The following is a 21,194-nucleotide window of genomic DNA, read 5'->3' as shown; positions in this document are numbered from 1 at the left end:
AATTTAATGCAATTTAAAGAATTGACCCAAACACTGCAGAATCTAATCCCACAACAACCATGTTCGCAAGTTGCAAAACTATTTTCCTTTTACTGATAGGGATGGTTAATTGGCAGTTCAAAGATAAAGGGGTAAGCTTTGTTAATGAGTCTCCAGCTATCAAGCTTCCATAATAGGTCCACCACAATTGCTTGGATTATGAAGTGTGTTAACGAGGAAGTTCCTAGAAGGAAAGTTTACTATTCCTTCCTCCAGACCATCTGTGACCCCAGAAAAGCATTTCGGTAGGGTGGGTGGGTGGGTGTACCTTCCTGAGCAATGTGAGACAGGGTGCAGGGGCTGCTGCTGCGAGGTGGGGACAGAGTATTTTCCTTCCATGAACTTCCTTAAGCTAAATTATGTTAGGATCCAAGCCAAAACATTTCAGTGCAGTCAGCACAAACATTTCATAACCCAGTGATCTATATCTATATGGCACCAACGATGAATCAGGCCTTAACAGTTTTAACAGGCCAACTGAAAACTATATACCTGTTTACTGGGGAAGCCGATGAATTTTACCGTAAGAGTAATGAAAACAATGAAAGAATATCTGTCTCCCTTGAACCGAGTAGTTTCCTTTATTATTTTACTAGCAGTGAGGAAACAAGGATCTTTGTAGAAGGCTCTCCTCTTAGGGCTGCCCCAACGTTGTTCTTCTGCAGAACATGCAAACCTTTGTGCAGATGCTTCTGTAACAATATTCTGCCTACATATTCTTGAGAATGAACCCACAATGTTAGGCTTTTCCCCCACCCCTAAATTGCAACTGTTCTCCATCGCAGCACAGTGTCACTCGGCTTAAAACATCTACACATCTTTTCTAAACACATGTTTTCATGAAGGATTTACAGAAGATTTTTAGAAATACATTTTCCAGGAGGGCTCTCTTTTGCAAAACACAAGACCCCTGTTAGAAAACTCCTACTTCAAGTCATAAAAGTCATTTGGTTGGTGTTTTCCAGGTTTGCAGCACACTACACAGTATGTCTGAAGGCTTTCCATTTGCCTAGGATGGGAAATCTGTGACCCTCCAGATGTGGTTGGATTCCCATCAGCCTCAGGTGGTATGGTTAACTGCAAGGAATGTTGGGAGCTGTAGTTCACCAACACCTAAAGAGCTACAGGTTTCCCATCACTTGCATGTGTTCTGATCAATAGGGACAGTTCAGCAGGAATGTTTCACCACCAGGACCACAGAACTTGTGTGACTCAGATATAAGAATTTACATTCCTCTAGAAGCTGAAAACCTTTTATACATTCTTTGGCCAGGCTGTTGGAACTAACAAAGCCACCTTGTGAAGCAACATCTGTTATATTTATCTGCAGGTCTGAAAGAATCGGCATCCAACAAATCAAAAATTTGGTATCACCTTCAGACATTTGTTGTTTGCATTTCAAAGCAAATGTGAAGTAACATTTATGAGCAGTAATATTGGGGGCCAACACTGAGCAGTACTTAGCAAGAAATACAGTGCAAAGGAATTAAAGTTATACATCCATTTATAAAGTACTAGAATAAAAAGTTACCGAGGCACTAAGGTGTTTGGGTTTTTTAGTGTTTTATTAAGGTTTTATAGAGATATAAAACCTTCCAAGTACGTCTGAGAATATCATGCCTGTACAGTACATAACATTCGTTTTCACAACTTATGCTGCTGTTGTTGTGTATTTTGTTCCATTTCTAAAATATATGTTATTCTTACAAATGGCACATTTAAAAGTGGACACCTGAAATTCTAATGGCTGCAATGCTGCTTCAGCCCAGGTAATTTCTTCATGAACAAGTTTTAAAAGTGTGTGAGTGCATCATATTATAAGGCAGTGGCAATTCAGTGTCGTCACCATAGTAAAACACTTTGCAGAAAAACTTCAGCTTTTTCTTCTTCTTAAAACAAAGGGAGGAAGTTAAACATTAATTGTTTGCAAAGTCGCACATCTGAGGAGGCACCCTTCTTCAAACTAATCTCGCTGTCTCCTAGGCTTTTTTCTTCTTTAACTAATCTCATTAGGCTGCATTAAGGCACATGCAGATATGACAAGCATGAATGTGTCAATGGAATTCACCCTCTACAAATAGTAAAATGTACCGCTTAAAAATCCTTTTTTAAAAAATGAAATACATCCATTTTGTTGGTTTGTTATGAAACTCGACTCCTATACAAAAAATTATAAAATTTACACCATCTGAGCTGCCAGAGAGGTTTAAAATGTATCAATTCTGCAATAAAACTACTTTCCCCCACCACCACAGTCCAGAACAGGGCAGAATAAATACCCCATCACTTGAACTGGGGTTGGGGGGGAGGGCAGAGGAGAACAGCAGCAGACCAACACCCCTGGGTAAAAGAGATGCATGATTGTATAATAGCATATTCCCCTTGTTAAAAACAAAACAAAAACAAAACAGACCTCTTAATCCTTTTTTAAAACAACAACAACAACACTGGAATTGATGGGAACAATTTGCCGGCAAAGAAGCAGGAGTTGTCCAAGCAAAGAACCACAGTGGGGGAGCAGTTTTCAGTGCGCTGCGCCCCCTGTGCTCAGATGCCTGGACTGAAATAAGGCACTTTTCTTCCAGTGAGAAGCACCTTCCAAAGGAATGACACAAGGACAAGATGAGTCGGATTTCTGGTTAAAACACATGAGGGTTGATTGGATGGTATTCCCAGGATGCAACAGTAACGGTTCGACAGCAGGTGGGAAGACACAGGAGGCAAATATCTGGGAGGTGAGCCTCTACACAGAAGTGGTCACTCTGTCATTGGCATTATTGACCTCATTTTTGTTTGAATCCAGTCCTTTAGCAGCGTTCATATCATTCCGTAAATTTTCCACTTTCACTTTCATATTCTTTAACTCCCCAGGGTGTGGAGTGGCTCGCCTTAGAAGTGTCCTCTAAAAACAAACAGTGGAATAAATGATTTTTCTCCTTCTTGTGACCCCCCCCCTTTTAAGAAATTATTTATAATCTTTAAAATGGCTTTTCAGGCTTGGCAATCAAATACCAGTGATTGAGTACCAGGAAATGTGCTGTCAACTTTAAAATAGCTGCTTAAAAATAATAGCAATAATAATAAAAAATAAAATGTGGCAGAGGATAGACCTAATAGCTGAAGGTATGCTTGCCGTGATGCAGAGAGGCAACATGCAATGAGGGGACAACCCACTCAAAGTGCTTCCATCTTCCCAGGATTCAAATACAGTTGATTGGCCCTCATCCTGTCCACCACTACACTGATCCAGAGCTTCCACTGCCTCTCCTGATTTAGTTGTTATGGCAAAATAGGACTGCCTGTCATCAGCGGCCTGATTATACCTGGCTCCAAAACTCCTAATGGCCACTCCCAATGGCTTCATATCAATCTTAAAAACAGCACTGGGGACAGGATAGTACCCTGCAGAACCCCATAGCACAGGTGCCAGAGGACCACAAAGCACTTACCCAATGCTACTCTCCAAACATAGGCCTGAAAGTAAGAATGGAACCATTGTAATACAGTGCCCCTGATACCCATCCCACCGTGACTGGTCCCAGTGTTAGAAACTGAGATATGAAAGCTAGGACCTAAATGCCACCTTAAACCTAGGCTATGAGTGCAAGAACAGAATGTCTAGGCACGCTTTCTTATAACAAGAATATAAAGCTGAAAATGAATGAACTGCAGGTAAATATTATGTTCATTTTTCACATGGTCTAGTCCTTTGCCTGCCCACCCCCTAATATTCTTAAGAAGGTCTTTTTTTCCAGTCTTAAGAGAGTAGCTGGAAGTGGGGAGGCAGAAAAAGGTCCCCCTTTCCTTCCACTCTGCAGTTTTAGTCTGAAATTTTAGGCGCGGTGCTGCACCCAGAGCTGAGAAACTGATTGCACTAACAAAATTCCCTGTCGCAAAATGCGTCCAGAACAACTGGGAGTTTCAAAAACTGGTTGGGTCCAGGAAGTATCCAAAACTACTGAGAAATAGAGCAGAAGTAACAGAGCTGTATTCCCCGTCTCACAATGAAAGGCAACCAAAGTCAACTGGGTTCCAAAACCGAGTCTTACAGCAAATCTAGATAATGAGTCTCATCCAAGAATACCTGCAGTTACTCCACAATCACCCTTGCCAAGAAATGGGTGTTGGTGACTGGTCTACAGATATTACACTCCATTGGGTCCAGAGTCGGCTTTTTAATAAATGGACCCACCACTGTCTTTTAAAGGGACTCAGTCCACCACTGCAGTCCCATGCATTTAAAAGTAGTCATACTCTGTATCTATTTTACCTCTGTGAATTACATGCTATTACTTTTGGGACACTTCATGCTTTATGTGAAAAATACACCCACATTGTCAACACTAATGTTTGAAGAGGAGATGTTCATCAAAACACAGAGGATACATATTTCAATAAGCATCTGTTCTTCAAACTTGTGTACTGTGGGAAATGTGATCAACATACATTCACATGTGAGCAGCCATAGCTGGAAAAAGACAGCTGATAATTCTAGTTTACATATGCAGCTGTGAAATGCAATTCTGCTCAGAAAAGTGACTGTAGCACCTTCGTAAAAAGCATCCGCCACCATATGCATTCTGAGTCACGGCAGCTGCTGTTAGTTATGCAATGAATCTTTTTCCTGCTTTTAATTTTAGTTGATTCTGAAGAATAAAAATAAGTGAAAGTGAGGGGGGTGGCAGGCTGTGTGCACCTTCTATGCACCAAGAAAAATTAAATTATTGTCCCATGATGCAGAAGGTGTGTGCACGCACACACAAACCATGATATTAAATGAATCACAGCGATTTTAACTGCTTTATAGCAGCATTATTTTAATATGAACTGTGCAATTTCATCAGTTACGGAAAGTCAGAAGGACCGGGAGTCAATTTGTTGCCCCAATATATCACCAGTTATGAGGAGGACAGAAGGTGCCTTTTGCAGTTCAGTTAAGTATTAATTGCAAGGAAACACTTATGTTCTTACTCTCAAAAATGCTGTATTCACTATTCAAAGCAAGAACATTCCTTTAATGCATATTTTAGGTTTGTACTGTGGACAATTTCACACATGGCTTCTTTAAGTGTATACCTAAGGTATTTGTTTTTAAGTGTGAATGCAAACACGTGTCTCATACTGCTACACTCCTATATGAAGGTTGCCTACCTGCCATTTGACATCTTCTGTGAGTAAAAAGCAATCATTTAAGTGGACCTACTTCACGGGCATATTTGGAGGGAGAGGGGATGTGCTTTTCTGGAGGTCTCATAAGTACAGTGACAGGTGCTCCCACTCGGCCCTCCTTCATTTTGAGCAGAACACTGAACATTTCCTGCCAGTTCAGATGTCAATACAAATGATCATGTAATGAAGGCAGGGCGATGGAAGGGATTGTGGCGATGACAACAAACAGTATGGTAGGATAGGAGACAGTCCAATGGGGGAGGGATAACTCCAAGGGCTTTGCTGCCTACAGGATGTTGGTTCCATATCTTAGATCTTCCACAGAAGATGGATACTTCCATCCTGTTTTTGGAAAACTGAAGGGAACACCCCCCAAAAAAGACAATAAAGGTCAATTAAAGCTAGGATTAAAGTAGGATTAAGTAGCAATATTTTGCTACCCAGGAGTTTCTGCAAGAGTATCTGATTACAAGCATTTAACAAAATTGGCAATTTAGTAATGGTCTGCTGGTGCTGTGTAAATTAATGCCCAAATCATCAATAGTCCAACAAACCGTGCTTACGGCCCCACTTTTTCATTCGCTTTCCAAGAAAACATACCATTTCATTATCCTCTTCATCTTTTTCGTCTTCTAAAAAGCGGATTGCACTGACTCTATTTACTGCTCGTTCATTCCATGTCTCATCTGACATTTCATTTACCAAGCTCTCCAGTGCCCCACATCGGGGAAGGTTATCTGTTATGAGAGATAACAAACAGAGATAGAAGGTTGTTAGAGAAGTCAACAGAGAAGCCGATATATCCAACAGTTCAGATGTCAAGGTTTTTTTCCCCCCTGATAAAAACACATGTTTGACAATTCCATACTACATTCACTTGAGAGGTCAGCTGCAAAGATCTTGTGCTTATGTTTAGGAAAGACATTACATCGCATTTGCAATGATACAGTCTTATCAGGAAATTTGGTTCATGTCTCCATATATGAGCAGACAGAGGCTGAAACATCAACTTTCTGGAACTCTTTTCTTTAAGACTGTTTCCCTGAAATGTAAATTTCCCCTATGCCCAGGATTGTCATCAGTTCAAGTGCAAAGAAATCACTTCATGTACGTAACTCTTGTGCTTGCTTGAGCTAAGAGTTAAGAACATGCAACGTATTTAAACATCATCAAGACAAGCTGTTCCAAGATCAAGCTAATGATTTGCATTTATTCAATAAGTTAAAAGTAAAACTACAGGGAATGGGGAGCCAATAAGCCATTATTATCATCACCTGGCAGAAGATATGCAACACTTCATAACCTCAAAACTACAATTTCTTGAAAACCTCTTAAGAGGCATAGCACACTTACATGATACTATGCAGCCAAGGGAGTTTTGTTTGCTTTTCTCATTACCCTGAAGCCATCTTGCTTCATGTGAAATTGATCTGTAAAATGTATTTACCTTGGCAACCGGGCTCAGAAGGCATTTGAGGAAGTAAAACACATGTTAAAATCTTCTCCCCTACTTCAGGGTCTGTGTCTGTCTGGAACGTAAGTAAAGGCTGGGACTGGTTATCAGACAACCACAACGCCTTCAGCTTCAAGCTGGTGAGCGACATGGGAAGATGTAGCAACCTGGCGGAGAAAACAATCCTAATAGTTCTTAAACTGCTATGGAGAATAAAGCATTTCGGTGTTATGAAAAAGTCTTGTTTTTATGTCTGCAAAGAGGTGGAAGAAGGTGCCCCAAACAACTGTTTCCCCATGCAACATCATACAAATTTAATTTTTTACATGGTTGGTTTCTGTGCACTTAATGTAACTTACTGTTTTCCAACAAAAGATCAGCCTTACCACATTGGTTTTGTTATGTGCAGGCAAATATGCAAGAAGCATCTGATGTGATCAGGAAAGAGCTTGACATTTTCACAAGTATACATAGGTAGTGTCTGGTCTTGAAAATTGCACTATTCCACCCACCCAACTAACTCTTCATATTCCATGCATTTCTCTAAAAGTGTTGTGAGAAGGGTATAGGTATTGCTGTAAGTGAATGGAAAGGGGGGAAATTAAATTCTCTAAACTGGGGGGGGGGGAGGGGGGATTAATTGCTGTGAACTAAATTGCAGCCAGACAGCATAAAGACTCACATCCCATTACAGTAGCTGCTGGATCTTAACACAGCACAACAGTCTAAGGAAGGGAGATTTAACCTCTAGTACCTATTTTTTCTTCTGCATGGAAAAGATAATAAAATGATACTAAGATATCTGGTGTTTAAAAACAACATGCCCCAATCTCATTACAGATACAGCTGTACAGCTGTATCCCAGTGGAATAATAGCAAAAAAAATATTAAAATAAATCTAAATCCAACACATTTCTTCATTTGACTTAAATTGGGAACTAACCTAAACATTTAACTATTAATGTGATTTTTTTTAAACTGTCTTTATAACAGCTACCAAATTGCACATACCCCATTTGATGTAGCAAACACTATGCATCTTGAATACATTACAAAAATAATTTGGATCTGTTGTGCATACGAGTACTTGCCTATTTCCAGCTACATCTAGGACATGAAGTTCTGTGGCTTGTGATATCTCAGGAGGAATCCTAGATAACCGGTTGTCACGTACTGAAAAAACATTTAGACTGCAACACCCACCAATCTGTTTTATGAAAAGAAAAGAGAATGCATTATTGTTGCAGAGGCACAGTACGCATGTAAAACATGGGTTGTGAGTACTAATGTTACCAGCACACTAGAATACTCATGTTTGCCTTAGTAGTTGCTTTGTACTACAACAACAACAACAACAACTTGCTCCACTAAGGGGCAGTCTTGGGACACTCATTCAGATTCCTTCTCAGCTAACTCATTGGACGATGGATGCTTCAGAGACAGCATTTAAAGTTCTTCTGTTTAGCGACTAAAAGAGAGCAGCTGGGAACAAAGTTGATAAGCTTCAGCAAAACATCTGAATTCCTGGTCTGATGGTTCTGCCACTGCTTTTTAAAATTAGGCTTCCTGATCTCATTTCTTTTCCCTACATGCTACTCTGCATCAGGTGCTCAGGGATGTGCTTGTATATGTTGGCGCACCTGCAAAGCAACAACGGAATACACAGTCCTGCTTGCCCAAAGCAAGATTCATTGTCAAATGCACCGGCATCTTCAATTCACTGTATTTGCAGCTGAGGTGTTTTTAAAGCAGCAGTTGCTTATACTAAGTAAAACACCCACAAGGTTGCTCCATAGCAATTATTGAGACTGCGCTTATGCAAACTTGAAAACTCAGTACTTATGTAAGAGTGCACTGTAAGGCATCTTGCGCTCAAAAAAAAAAGGCATAATTTACACGAACCCCAATGATTAACTCAACAGCACAATGGAAAGCAATAGATTGAAGCAATAGATTCAAGTGAAAAGCACTTAAGGCATACTTTTTAAGTTACACAAAATCACAATCGCCATTTTTAAGTTAGCAATTCTAAGTAGGTTTTAAAATGTAATAAGATTGAGTAAGTTCCACTAAAATCAGCACGCCTTTATTCTAAATGAACATGGCTAGGATTTAAGAGTGGGTCTTTTCAATTTACTGTGTCAAGTATCCAATTTCCTCTGAAACTCTATATATGCTTCTGTTTACATTCACCTAAACTTCAGCGTAGCAAACACTATGCATCTTGAACTCAGGATATCATCTCACACCCAGGTTCTGTGAAGTTCAAAGCTTCATTTCCAGAGAATAAGCATTCTATTATAAAGAACTTCAACAGCACATGCATCTTTAAGATGGTCACTTTGCAACATGAATGGAGTTTCCATCATCACATTTCTCTTTTTAAAAGGATAAAAAGTTTTCTGCTGTCATTACCACTGATGCTAACCACCAACTTAAAGAGAGTCTGTACCATTTGAAGGAGACCACAATCTTTGTATCAACAAGCCACTTTAAAATCCCCTCTAAGCCTTGGTTATAAATCTAAAAATACTATTTCAAACAACTCATTAAATGCTAGCTAGCTATTGGAGTCAATTCAATTTTGGTTGAATTGAATGTTCACTCTCCCCCCCCCCCCATTACAACTGAAATCTTTTTTTTCCTCAGTAACCACCAAAAAAAGTATTCCTTTCATCACATTTTAATCTTTATGCAAAGTTTTTGCCAACATAAATATTTCCATCGTATTCCCTTCCATTAGAAACAGGCATACTTTCCTCCTATTTTCATGCAAGGAGTTCATAGTGGAAAAAAGCATGAGCAAGATGATTATATATTGTGTTTTTTTAAGTTGCAGAGCCTCCCCAGGAGTGAAAAACCATGCACTAAAATTTCTCTAAGTACTCTTGACAGGATATGAGGAACCGTAGCAAAAGTATCCATTGTCTGCCTAACTGGTGCATCTCTAAAATGAAAAAAACTGAGCACAATTATTCATTCTGGTTAGTGAATGCTAGATGAGCTGGCAAATGATGCCCTGTAGCACACAAGGAGTGTTTTCTTTGAATGATTCTGTGTCGAGAACAAGCAGAATGAGTTTTGGCCATGCAGCCTTCTAGAGAGGAACCCACCCCTTGAGCTGGAAAACCCCAGACTTTTGGGGGCAATGAAAGTGCAGCCAGTTGGAATCATCATGCATTGAAAGCAGTTTGGATGAAAGGAATCAGTGCAACCGTGGACAGAACAATACTTACAAGGTTACAAGAGTTTACCTGACTCAATTTTTCCAAGCAGCTAACAATTAAGAAAAACACAAGAGACAGTTGTTTGATATAAACACACACTATTATTTCAAAGGACAAGACAATACCAGTCTTGCACAAGCACACACACTCTATGATGAGACATTTTTTTTCTCTACCAGAGAACTCAACATTTCTGCCACTTCACTGAAACTGGCTTCCAGCTAGTTCTGCATTGAACAGCCTTGAGCAATTTGCCTGGTGAACTGACCACTGCATGGTAAACTGTAATAAATCTGTAAACTGACTAAATGAAACCATGTGAGAAGCTAGTTGTCCATAATGCTGAGCTTTGTGGACCTAATCCAAAACATGGTAAAGTATTTGCTTACCACAGGGTCAGATAATAATGACCAGTTCCCTATGTGTTTGTATACATCCTAGAGCGAGTTTTGCAAATGAATACTATGTGATAAGTGATTGCTTGCTATCTACACTTCATGCTCATATGGAGGATACAATCAGGAGATGCAAATAATGCCTTAAGGGTTCTCTTTTTTTAAAATAGGAAAGTTGACTATTCAGAGCACAAAAATGCTACACATTTAATGGCTGGCTACACACAGCACATTCTTAATATCTACCACATATAGTTACTTTAAAAATGCCATAGTTTGCAGCTGAGCAACATTGACAAGGTTGAACCATTTGTTACCATGCAGCTCTGTCAAAAATAATAGGTGAAGATGTAGCATCCAATCAAAACTGGTAAGATATCAACTGTGAACTAATAGCCCTTCTTGAAATAATCACCTCAGTCTTTTTTTGTGAAACTTACACCTCCACTTCAAAAATTACAGGGTTCCCTAGGCATGAATGAATCCCTAGGTGAAACAAAATTCTGATCTTGAAACTTTCCGGTGAAGTTCTCAGGTGTTGTGTGCACACTTAGGAATTTGAATGGAGACAAGGGCTTAGGGTTTCTTTGTATCCCATTCTGTAACATGGGGACACACTGGGTTCAAAAGGATGGCCGTTCAGTACCTTGAGGTTTACTGACCTTGCTGCCAAAATATTTCACACTTTGTAGAGGGGGAAAATATCTACAAATAGTGGTAAGGAGAGTTTGCAGAAACATTTACTTACATGCAACAATTAACAGAAACAATGATTACTAGGGAGAATCCATTCTACTTTTGCGGCAAGCCAAATAAACAGGGTTCAAAGAGCATAAGAATATAAGGGTCTGCTGGATTGAGTGCATCTAGTTCAACTTCCTGTTCCTACAGTGGCTAATCAGATGTCTATGGGACGTCCACAAGCAGTACTGGCATACAGGGGCATATTGCTTCCAACACTGGGGAGAGAACATAGCCACAATGGCTTGTGGCCTTGATAGCCTTCTCCTCCATGAATGTGCCTAATCTTCTGTTAAAGCCATGCCAACTTGGTGGCCATCACTGCATCTTGTAGAAGTGAGTTCCATAGCTGAACTAACATTATTTTCTAAATGGCATGCACGTTCCGAAGCATCCATGCCACAACACTAATCCAGAATATTCTCTCGCCATCTGACTAAGTCAAGTGATGAATAGCCAGTGACTCGCTTGATATTATATTTGCCAACAGTTTTATTAGTCCCAGCTGCCAATTTATATCTGTAGCCACCATTTCATTTTTATGTATTTATAGATACCTAATGTATATCTCAAAACATGGCTCAAGTGCAGGACAAAAAACACAAGACAAATGCAAAAAAAGTCAAAAATAGCAGACATTTGAATCTGGTTAGTTGAATTGCATATATGTTCCTCTGACCCCTTTTGGATAACCTGGTATGACTGAAGAGTATTGTATTCATTTGCGCATGTTACATTGCATACCAAGGATCTTCAGGGGCTCTGATTCTAGACTTCGTTAAAGATCCCCATTTGCAAAAAAGGGAACAAGAAAATAGGTGACAATACGACAGACAAAATTCGTATATATGTATATATATATTTATGATCTCAGAACTCCAAAACTTCAACATTAAGTGATGATTTGCAGGTGTAAAACAGCCACCACTAACAAGCACCAGAGTTTTTATATCAGTGCACATCATTTCAGACAATACCTTATCAAAGCAGGCTGCCCCACATCAAATGCCGAATAACAGAGCAATGAAATAAATCAGTGTATGAATCAGCTGTTAGTTCATATAATGATTTCAAACAGGTAGGAATAAAGGAACCTGACCGTCACTTCATCAAACCTACCTGCCTGCCAGAAGCTGCCTGCTGAAATCCACCCACTAATCTCCCCATGTCAAACCCCTTTGCTATTAAGGCAACGCAAGCCCACCTCCTTTGATCTCACCTGTCAGAATTTTGTCAAGGTTCCATCCCAACACTGCGCAGCAGAGGTTCTCATTATCACACTTGGCAGTTCACTTTGTCATATTTCTGTAGGTGGCACTGATGGCTATGATTAGCTGCGGAGCAGCCTGAATAGCTGGTTTATGTAACACCAGACACAGTTCACCACTGGCAATATGAGGTTTGAAGCTCTGAAACAGCTACTTATGACATCATGAAAAATACCAAAGCGGGTATAGGGAAATAAATTTGTGAATATTCAAGATCCAGAGAGTGAGCAAAACTAACTGGACTTTTGAACAGTTAATGGAAGCAAAAGGAGCGACCTACTAGCAGCAGAAGTGACACCGGAAGCTGGTGTTTGTGACATCCCTGGACAGGAGAAGAAGGGCTTATGGGTCTGGCTTATACCATTGCCTGCCTCTGTACTAAACCAAAAATAAATTGGCCACCAATTATTTAGTCTGTAGCCAAACACTTAATTGCATGGCACTACGGAGCAGAAAAATTACCCACGCTTTTTGCTATGCTTCTAAAAAACAAATAAAGCACATATTTAAGGTTATGTACAGAGTATGTTGATACATTTGAAGCTGAACTCCAGTATTTCCTTTCCTGCTCTCAACAAGACAACTATTTGACTCAGCATGCAGTTATCTCTGTACTATAACACAACAGTCAACCTCGTGTAGCAGCTCATTCTGTATAAATCTGAAGCTTTCACAGTAAAATGACAGGCTGGATCTACAGGCCCTCAGGCACAATTCAGGTCCCTCAGATATTTGTGACAAATTAAGTGGTACACAGAAAGAAGGCTAAACTCACCAGGCAAAAAACTGTTTCTTATCAGACCCTAGCGTACATGCGGTATTCAGTGAAAGACAAAATTCTATTTATAATTTAATTTTATCTCCAGTTTTAAATATCACTGACATCAGAAGAAAACAGTCAGCTTCCTGAACTCACATTTTCTAATCAATGAAGTATCATATAACCACCAAACTTCTTTACTATTGTATGAATAAAACTGTAGAATAAACTCTCAGGGTGGTATTCAATGCTAGTCCTATGCAGAGCAGACCCATTGAAATTAATGGAAATTACCAATTTAGGTTCGTTAATTACAATGGGTGTACTCTGAGTAGGACTTGGTCGAACACAATCTTCATTCTGCAGTTACATCCAATTAAGGATGCTGATTTGCTTTGCTTTCAATTAACTGTTCTCATACACTTAATTGTCAACATATTTGTTGGCTGAGAATCTAGAGAGTAACCACATTTGGTTACGTTCCCCAAGGAAGAAAATGAATGTACAGCCCTCAAGCTTTCAATGTAGGACAGGGGTGTGGAACTTGTGACCCACCAAATGTTGAAATCCAACCCCCATCACCCTTGATCATGCTGGCTAAGGCTGATGGGAACTGGAGTCCAACAACATCTGGAGGGCCACAGGTTCCCTACCCAAGTGTAGAAGCTCCCAGGTTCAGTCCCAACATCTGCAAGTAGGGCTGAGAAAGACTCATCTGAAACCCTGCAAAGCTAAATGGAGACCTGGTGTGATTTGGTATAATCCTATATAAAAGGGTATGAGTACACTTATCCAAGGGTATCTCTTTATACTGGGCCCCCTTCACATTTTCTAGCATGTAGAACTGCTCAGGATTGGTGATCCTCAGTGCTCATTGCCCCCATCCATCATGCCTGTTCACAGATACCAGATGTATCTGGAGAGGCCAGAAAAATCAGCACCCAAACTACAAAGAAAAGGAAGGTTCTGAAGACCTCTCTGACTTGGAAGCCTAAAAGTGCAGGAGCATGAGGCCAACTGAACCAACAAACCTATGTTGACCTTCAAGGGCTAATAAGACTGTTTTTGAAATGTTTACTGCCATGTAGCAGTAATCCCCATTGAGTGGCGAGGGCAGAGTTGAAGCCTTTGTGTTACTAGGACAAATCAAACCTACTTCCAGGGCCAAGGCTCCTGCCACCAGGCTGAAGTCTGCAGAATTTGTAAGGCTGTCAGCTGGCAGACACCTCACCACACTGCTCCATCCCTGCAGTCTTTCAGTCTCTGGATGTATTAAATTAAATTTCTTCTTGTCATTTTGACTTTCACACCATGTGTGGCTTTTCTTATTTATAGCACATGTTCATATTTCGCTGAAAGCAAATGTTATCAAACAGCTACACTGGCAACAACAAAAACACCACCAGAAGCCTGTCGGCTGTCATTCCAACCCCCTTCCCACCCTCCTTAAATACCAAAACCAGTTTCACTCAGCAACAAAGCAGAACTGAAAGCAAACCAAGCAGATTACATGTGCCCAGCACAGTTTTTGCATAAAATGAAGAACGGAAGACACATGTGTGTGAAAGTAATTGTGTCTGTAGGACGTTATGCCACAGTGGCATTTGTTAGCCTTAAAGGACACTGATTTAGACTTAAGATGGCAGAACTGAAGCCTACGTTTACTTCCAAAAGTTGCAATTCCGAAGGACTAAAGGGGACATTTGCAAGGTACACTATGCTTTGAAATCCAGAAATATTACATTGCAGGATTCAGTTACAAGGTACATGCTTGCTCAAACAGATCACGGGACTAGCTTCCTATGAGGAATCTAGGTCTCCTGAGGATTCTCAGCAGATTTGCGATAGGAAATCTATTAAATCTTTTTTTTTTCCTGCAATGCTTTTTGTTTTGCTGCAGTAGACTAAGCACATCTACCCCTCAGTAAATTATTCACACAGAAAGACACAAGCATTCTGCAGGTCAGAGCCTGCCACAGACAAAAGTCTGTGACAGTAAGACTGCCAGCAATGCAATCTCATCAGTGTGCTAAATACAAATGTTTTTAAAAAAACCAAAAAACAACAACCTGCAGATGTTTTATAGATATCCAAGAAGGCAGCGTTCTTCAGTTCATTTGTTACAAGCACCCAATGCCATTTCAAATCTTGTGACCTTGAGACGAACTTCTGCATAGTAATTTTTAACCATAAAAAGCTAAATGGCTAACCAGTAATACTCATAATTGCTTGGGACTTTCAAGGGTATTCTGATAGAGCACCACACACCACACATTCATCAGCAATTAGTGTTCCAAAACATTGCCCTGGGAAAGGAACTGGCCTTCTTTCCTCCTTTTTCTAACTTTGAAAATGCTTCATCTGCTGTGTTGAGTGGATTTTGATGGAAATTAAGAGCTCCTTTCAGATCTGGGATGTCCAAGACCATGAGAAGTGAAATCATTTGGGCTAAACCCAGTGGCATAGCGTGGGGTGTCAGCACCCGGGGCAAGGCAAGTAATTTGTGCCCCCTAACCCATGAGAGTGAGTGAGTGAGCCAGGTAGGGGCAGAGAGCTGCGAGTGTGAGCGCCCCCCCCCAGATGTTGTGCCCGGTACAGCTGGCCCCCCCTGCACCCCCCACGCTACGCCACTGGCTAAACCACTAGACACAAGCCACAGCATATTGGACAGTAAATTACCATTTCAGTTACAGACTGCTCTAACACACTTCCTTACTTCCTTATGTGCATTTATTTCCATCCACCTAGGTCCACTTATTTCAGGTTTTACTAGTCAGTGCAGTCCAAGCTCTCACCCTACTACATTTCATTCTAGTTGAGAAATGGGGAACCTATGGCTCTCCATTTGTTGTTAGGCTACAAGCCCCACCATCCCTGACCCAAGGCTGCTGGCTGAATGGAAATGACATACCTTTTTACATGCTGTCCAGTTTCCCCTGCAAAGACAAACAACAGGGATATTGCTTACCTCTTTGGGTAAAGACACTAGTTTGTTTCTGTCAGCGTTCAGTATATTCAACTTCTTTAGCCGTCCAATGCTCTTCGGCAAAGTCTGTTTCAGATCAAAGCAGAGCAATGTCAGTGATTACCAATACCACCAGCTTTTCAATATGTGTTTACCTTTCAGAGCAGTTTGGAAATTCCAGGTGATACAGGTTGTTGAGATTTAAAGACTTAAGATTCCAAGGTGTGTGAGCTCAATGAAGTTCTCGGGGTGAATGTGGTGGGGCAGATCAGAGCAAAGCAAGGTCATGTTTGCACTAACATGACCTTTGCCACCAATCCTCTGCTACAACCATGTGACTATGACCTCAATGCTGACTCAAACCTAACCCCATCCCAGCGAATGAGCAGTGATGACAGTGCCAAGAGAAATGCTCACCACCACATACGAATTTACATATGAATAACCTGAGGATGAAGCCGCATGTAACAGAGTTAAGTAACTATGGTGTGCACTCTGTTTTTATGTTTGCGTCTTGTCTAGTGAATCAAAATGCTGCTGTGTCATTCAGGACCCTCCTTGCTTCCTCACCTCTGCAGCCATTACTGCTTTTGCCTTCTCCTCCTCCCCTTGCTTGAAAACACAATGTCCCAAGATCCAACACCATCCTAACTTGGGGCACCCACCTGGAAGTGTCAGAAACAGCTGCAACATAAGCAGCCCTGTTTAGGGAAGCTTTTAATGTTTAACTGACCACTGTATTTTAATATTTTGTTGGAAGCCGCCCAGAGTGGCTGGGGAAACCCAGCCAGAAGGGCGGGGGATAAATAAATTGTTGTTGTTGTTTCCATTTTCTTTTTCTACACTGACTTTATTTCCAGCACCAGGGACCTGGAAATACCTTTTGTGCACTATGGATTTCTACCTCCTCGTTCCAATACCTTTAAAACATCTAGTTGATTTAAGAAACTTGCCAAATTATTAGGCGAGCTTTTGTGCCATAAGCAGGAGCAGTTCCCCTGATGCAGGGGTGGGTGGGTGGGTGGAGCTGCAGCAATAGCATTTGCACAACCCCAACCTCATCGCTCCCAGTAAGTAGTAGTGACTATGCTGCTGGGAGGCTATTGCTGCTGCTCTGCCACACTGGGCAAATGGAGAATGTTGGAGGTTTTAAATTAAAGCCTCTCTCCCTCTGAAGATATAACCATCAGCTTACTAAAGAGCATTTGCAATCAGATATTCATTTGGGGAGATATGTGGACCCAAACCCTTTTAATCAAGGCTTTTCATTATGAGGTGAATGCATGTTAGGAAAAACTGGGTAGGGAAGAAAGATGGAATGACACAGTAGTGAAGTCCTACCAGCCAATCTTGGCAAGTTTCTTAAATTTGGTACAGGTGTTCCTACCACTGGAGCAGTGTTTCCCAAACTTGGGCCTCTAGCTGTTTTTGGACTACAACTCCCATCATCCCTAGCTAGCAAGATCAGTGGCAGGAATGATGGGAATTGTATTCCAAAAACAGCTGGAGACCCGAGTTTGGGAAACACTGTGCTAGAATGTAATGATGGGACATTTCACCCAAGGAAGTAATAAGTAGCTTTTCCATCCCCGTGGTTTCTTAAATATGCAAGCAAAATAAACAAATATATAAATAAGCAGGGTAGGCAAAACATATTTATTAATCAAATGTGCTTTGGACCCTACTGGCCCTTCTTTGGGGAAATCAATATTCAGTTCCATTTTTCGTGGGGGGGGGGTTGCTCTCATTTCTGTTGCACTTTTCATACATGCCACAGATGGTTTCTGAATAATTTATTGTAACAAGCTAGATACAAGTAACAGCTGCTTAAAACTAAGTTTGTTCTCATTCTCTCTGTTAATCCCATATTTTTCCTAGACTACAGCCTCCATGGTATGCACAGTATGTGTTTAAGAAAGCACATTGAAGGGTACTAATTCGACTGTCTTATATTTTACTAGAGTAGTCATAAGTTGGAAAAACAAAGATGCTGCAGTGAAAATGAGTCAGGATATGGCAAAAGGCTTAATTACTGCCACCCATTTGAAGAGCTGCAGCCATACTTACCAGCAGCTGGTTTTCTGTGAGAACTAACTCAGTAAGGCTTTCACAGTCTCCTACTGCTTCTGTTAACTGAACAAGCCGGTTCTGGTCAACCTTCAAGATGGATAGGTTTTTTAATTTACCTACAAGCAGAAGAGAGAAGTTTATGCTAGTTACTTTAACTGCACCAGTAGCAAATATGTGGAATAAAACACTTGCCAGACATCATTAGCAGGTATTCTAAAATACTTGAGGTTTGCCAGCAAAATTTTGTGGTGATGTTGTTTCTAATAAGGTCTTTTCAAAGATAATTATTTCAGGTATGTTTATAATCTAGAAAATGAAAAAACCAAACTCCATGTGACTTTTATCTAAGTTTTTTTATCCAAGTTCTTTCATGATAGCTGTTGCAGAACAGGAAAGGAGAATATAATCAAGAACCATTGAGGTACACCTTCCATCAGATAAGCTGAGAATAAAAGTTATGAAGCAAAAATGTGCAAACAGCCTTCTAAGTGATTTATGTAAGATGATCAAGCCTGGCTACACCTGGCTTGCAATCTTTTTAGCCAATGAGTGAATTCAAAGCAGTGATGGGTGAGTGAGCTGTTTAGATACCAGGATATAGGAATCACTGGGGTTTAATGGGGCTTAGTCTTAGATTTCTTGTGAAAAAGCAACGGGACAGTTCAAGATGGGAGGAGGGTTGTCATTATCAATGCAGATATAGGTAGAACACTATGTTTAAACTAAGTTGATTAAAACTTCTTAAAAATCAAATAATTGTAACACAATTACCATTATTCAATGAAAACAAATTCCATTTTAAATTTATGCTAGTTATTTCAGTGGTTCTGCTGTGCAGCAAAACACCGAAAAGTAGGGAAAGGCTTTGTTTTTATTTTTAACTAAGCAATTAGGAAAAATGCTGACCGTATGCTTTTCCTTACTATTTCACCTGTAAAAGCAAAATAGTAAAAAGCTTTTTAAAATGAAGGAAGATTACTCTGTTGTCCACAGTCCCTTATTCATGTCCGTTGTAGATCACGGGACCCTCTCCCCACGCCCACCCCAAAAAGCTCAACAATTTATAGTGGGAGTAGATCTCAGTCTCTTGAAAGTTGGACATGCCTGCCTTATGGCACCACCTCTTTGGAATAAATCTTCTGTGCACACTTATCTGTGCGTAAGCTCAACTCAGAACAAGGGGGAGTTATGCATCTAACACAGTAATCAGGCCAAATTACGTTTGGTTAAAGCCACAGAGTTGTACCAATGCATATGTTGGGGGGGGGGAGTCGTTTATAGTACAAAGCTGCATCTCAGGTTAAAGGAAGCAACATTTGATGCATATTATACCAGCACTAAGTCTCTGTTTTTTGCCATTTTATGGTAAGTTAAGTGAGTTTAAAATGTGAAACTGCCCATTTTCAGAGTAATTTCTTTTCGTTTAGCAAGGCTAGCAAACTGTCTTTTGCTTGTGTTTAGCTGACTACTGTAAAATTGTAGTTGCTATTTTTTTGTAGTTTATGAAAGCTTATGCCATAATAAATTTGTTAGGTACTTTAAAATACTTCACAACTTGCTTTGTGCATTCGGTGCGGGGAGGGGAGACAACTACTTTGCAAACTGCGCCATGGCCCCCAATCACCTTATTCCAGCCTTGATTTCAATATACCCTCAACAACCCTGTAAAGTATGTTAAGCCAACAGAGGCAAGGCTACCCACCAAGCTTCATAATGCAGCAGGGATTTGAATTCTGGTCTAATTCCATATTTCCATCCACTGGATATAAGACACAGGTGTAGAAATTCATGCATTTTTAGGATAGTTGCTTTTGGGGAGGGCAGTTTCATTTTTAATGCCGTGGCCACAGTGAGAGAGTCTGATGAAAGGTAATTAATGGCCTCATTCATAAGCCTCCAGTTGCCCTCTCCGTAATAGGTAATTGGTTATGTACCAATAAAAAATTGGCAAGGCACAGCGAGTAAAAAAGAAACTGCTGACTGACTGCTGTGGGCTATATCACCAAGAGTTAGAGTACTAAGGGCAGCAGCCAGGATGTTTAGCAAGTGGGAGGAAGGCAAGGACAAAGAGGGAGAGGCCTGGGCAGCACCAGACAAGATAAGGCAATCAAAATAAAGCTTGCGAAAATAGAGATATTACAGTGGGAAGAATCTCATGTGAGATGTTTTCTTAAGAGTATTCCCTTACTGTACCTGAAAACCATTGTACTTGAGTTACTATTATTTTCATAGCAACATCAATATGTATAGTGCTTTAACTAAAGCAAAAAAAATAAAACTAGGTCCCTGCCCCAGGAAGCCTGCCAGCAATAGTGGGAAAGGAAGAAATGTCACAAAAGAAATGGATGCAACCAAATGAATTTGCAGCTATCATACTTCATTTAAAAATGACCACAGGACATAAATGGATTTGAGAGAGAGAACCATGTTGGTATTCCAGAACAAAGCTACAGGCTCAAGTGGGAGAAAGATTTAACAGCCTGTATCATGGAAGACGCAGGAGTCTTTTGAGCAGATGAGGTAGCAGAGCAGAGAGTGACTAACTACAGTTTACAAGTCCATCTGAGTCCAGACTAGCTAACATTAGTCTTAAGCACCAATTTACTAAAAGGGAAGCAAGCTGTGGTTTATTATACTAGTTTGTTTTTATCTCTCACTTTTCCTCCCAGGATCTCAGAGTGGCATATATGATTCTTTTTCCTCCCTTGCTTAATTTTCACTGTCACTGCAGGAAGTAGGTTTGACTGAGAAGAACCAAATGGCCTAAGGACAACCAATGAGCTTCATGACTAAGTAGGGATTTGAACCTTGATTTCTCCCAGATCCTGGGCCAGACATTCTCTAACCCAGGCTTCCTCGACCTCGGCCCTCTAGATGTTTTTGGCCTACAACTCCCATGATCCCTAGCTAGTAGGACCAGTGGCCAGGGATGGTGGGAAATGTAGTCTCAAAACATCTGGAGGGCTGGCTCTCTTCACAGCTTAAAGTTTGGATACAATACTAAATTGAGGATAGACAAAAGCAGAAGCTATTACTATTCTGCTTATGGCCCCGCCTGAGGAGGAAAGAGGCTGGAGAATACATGAGTCCAAGAGTCACACAAACTC

General features: G+C 40.5%; 1 protein-coding gene across 2 annotated transcripts in view; it reads right to left on the bottom strand.

Moving 5' to 3' along the window:
• Positions 1 to 589: 589 nt before the first annotated feature.
• The window catches only part of LRRC1 (leucine rich repeat containing 1), a 63,573-nt gene continuing 42,968 nt past the window's right edge, over positions 590 to 21,194 (bottom strand). The window contains exons 9-14 of one of the 2 annotated variants that reach the window (XR_014524278.1): positions 18,085 to 18,203; positions 16,021 to 16,104; positions 7,753 to 7,868; positions 6,656 to 6,828; positions 3,419 to 5,945; positions 590 to 3,362 (exon numbers count right to left, since the gene is read on the bottom strand). Coding sequence is in view for 1 of the 2 variants with exons in the window: in XM_083495996.1 (XP_083352122.1) it covers positions 2,783 to 2,941; positions 5,809 to 5,945; positions 6,656 to 6,828; positions 7,753 to 7,868; positions 16,021 to 16,104; positions 18,085 to 18,203 (788 nt within the window). In the remaining variant the exon portion in view is untranslated. The remainder of the gene's footprint in view (positions 3,363 to 3,418; positions 5,946 to 6,655; positions 6,829 to 7,752; positions 7,869 to 16,020; positions 16,105 to 18,084; positions 18,204 to 21,194) is intronic. The other variant, XM_083495996.1, reaches the window with a different exon arrangement.

This window comes from Podarcis liolepis, assembly GCF_965112155.1.
Source record: "Podarcis liolepis genome assembly, chromosome: 3".
Taxonomy (NCBI): Eukaryota; Metazoa; Chordata; class Lepidosauria; order Squamata; family Lacertidae; genus Podarcis; species Podarcis liolepis.
The sequence above is the reverse complement of the archived record's forward strand: the minus strand, read 5'-3'. Positions and strand labels throughout refer to the sequence as shown.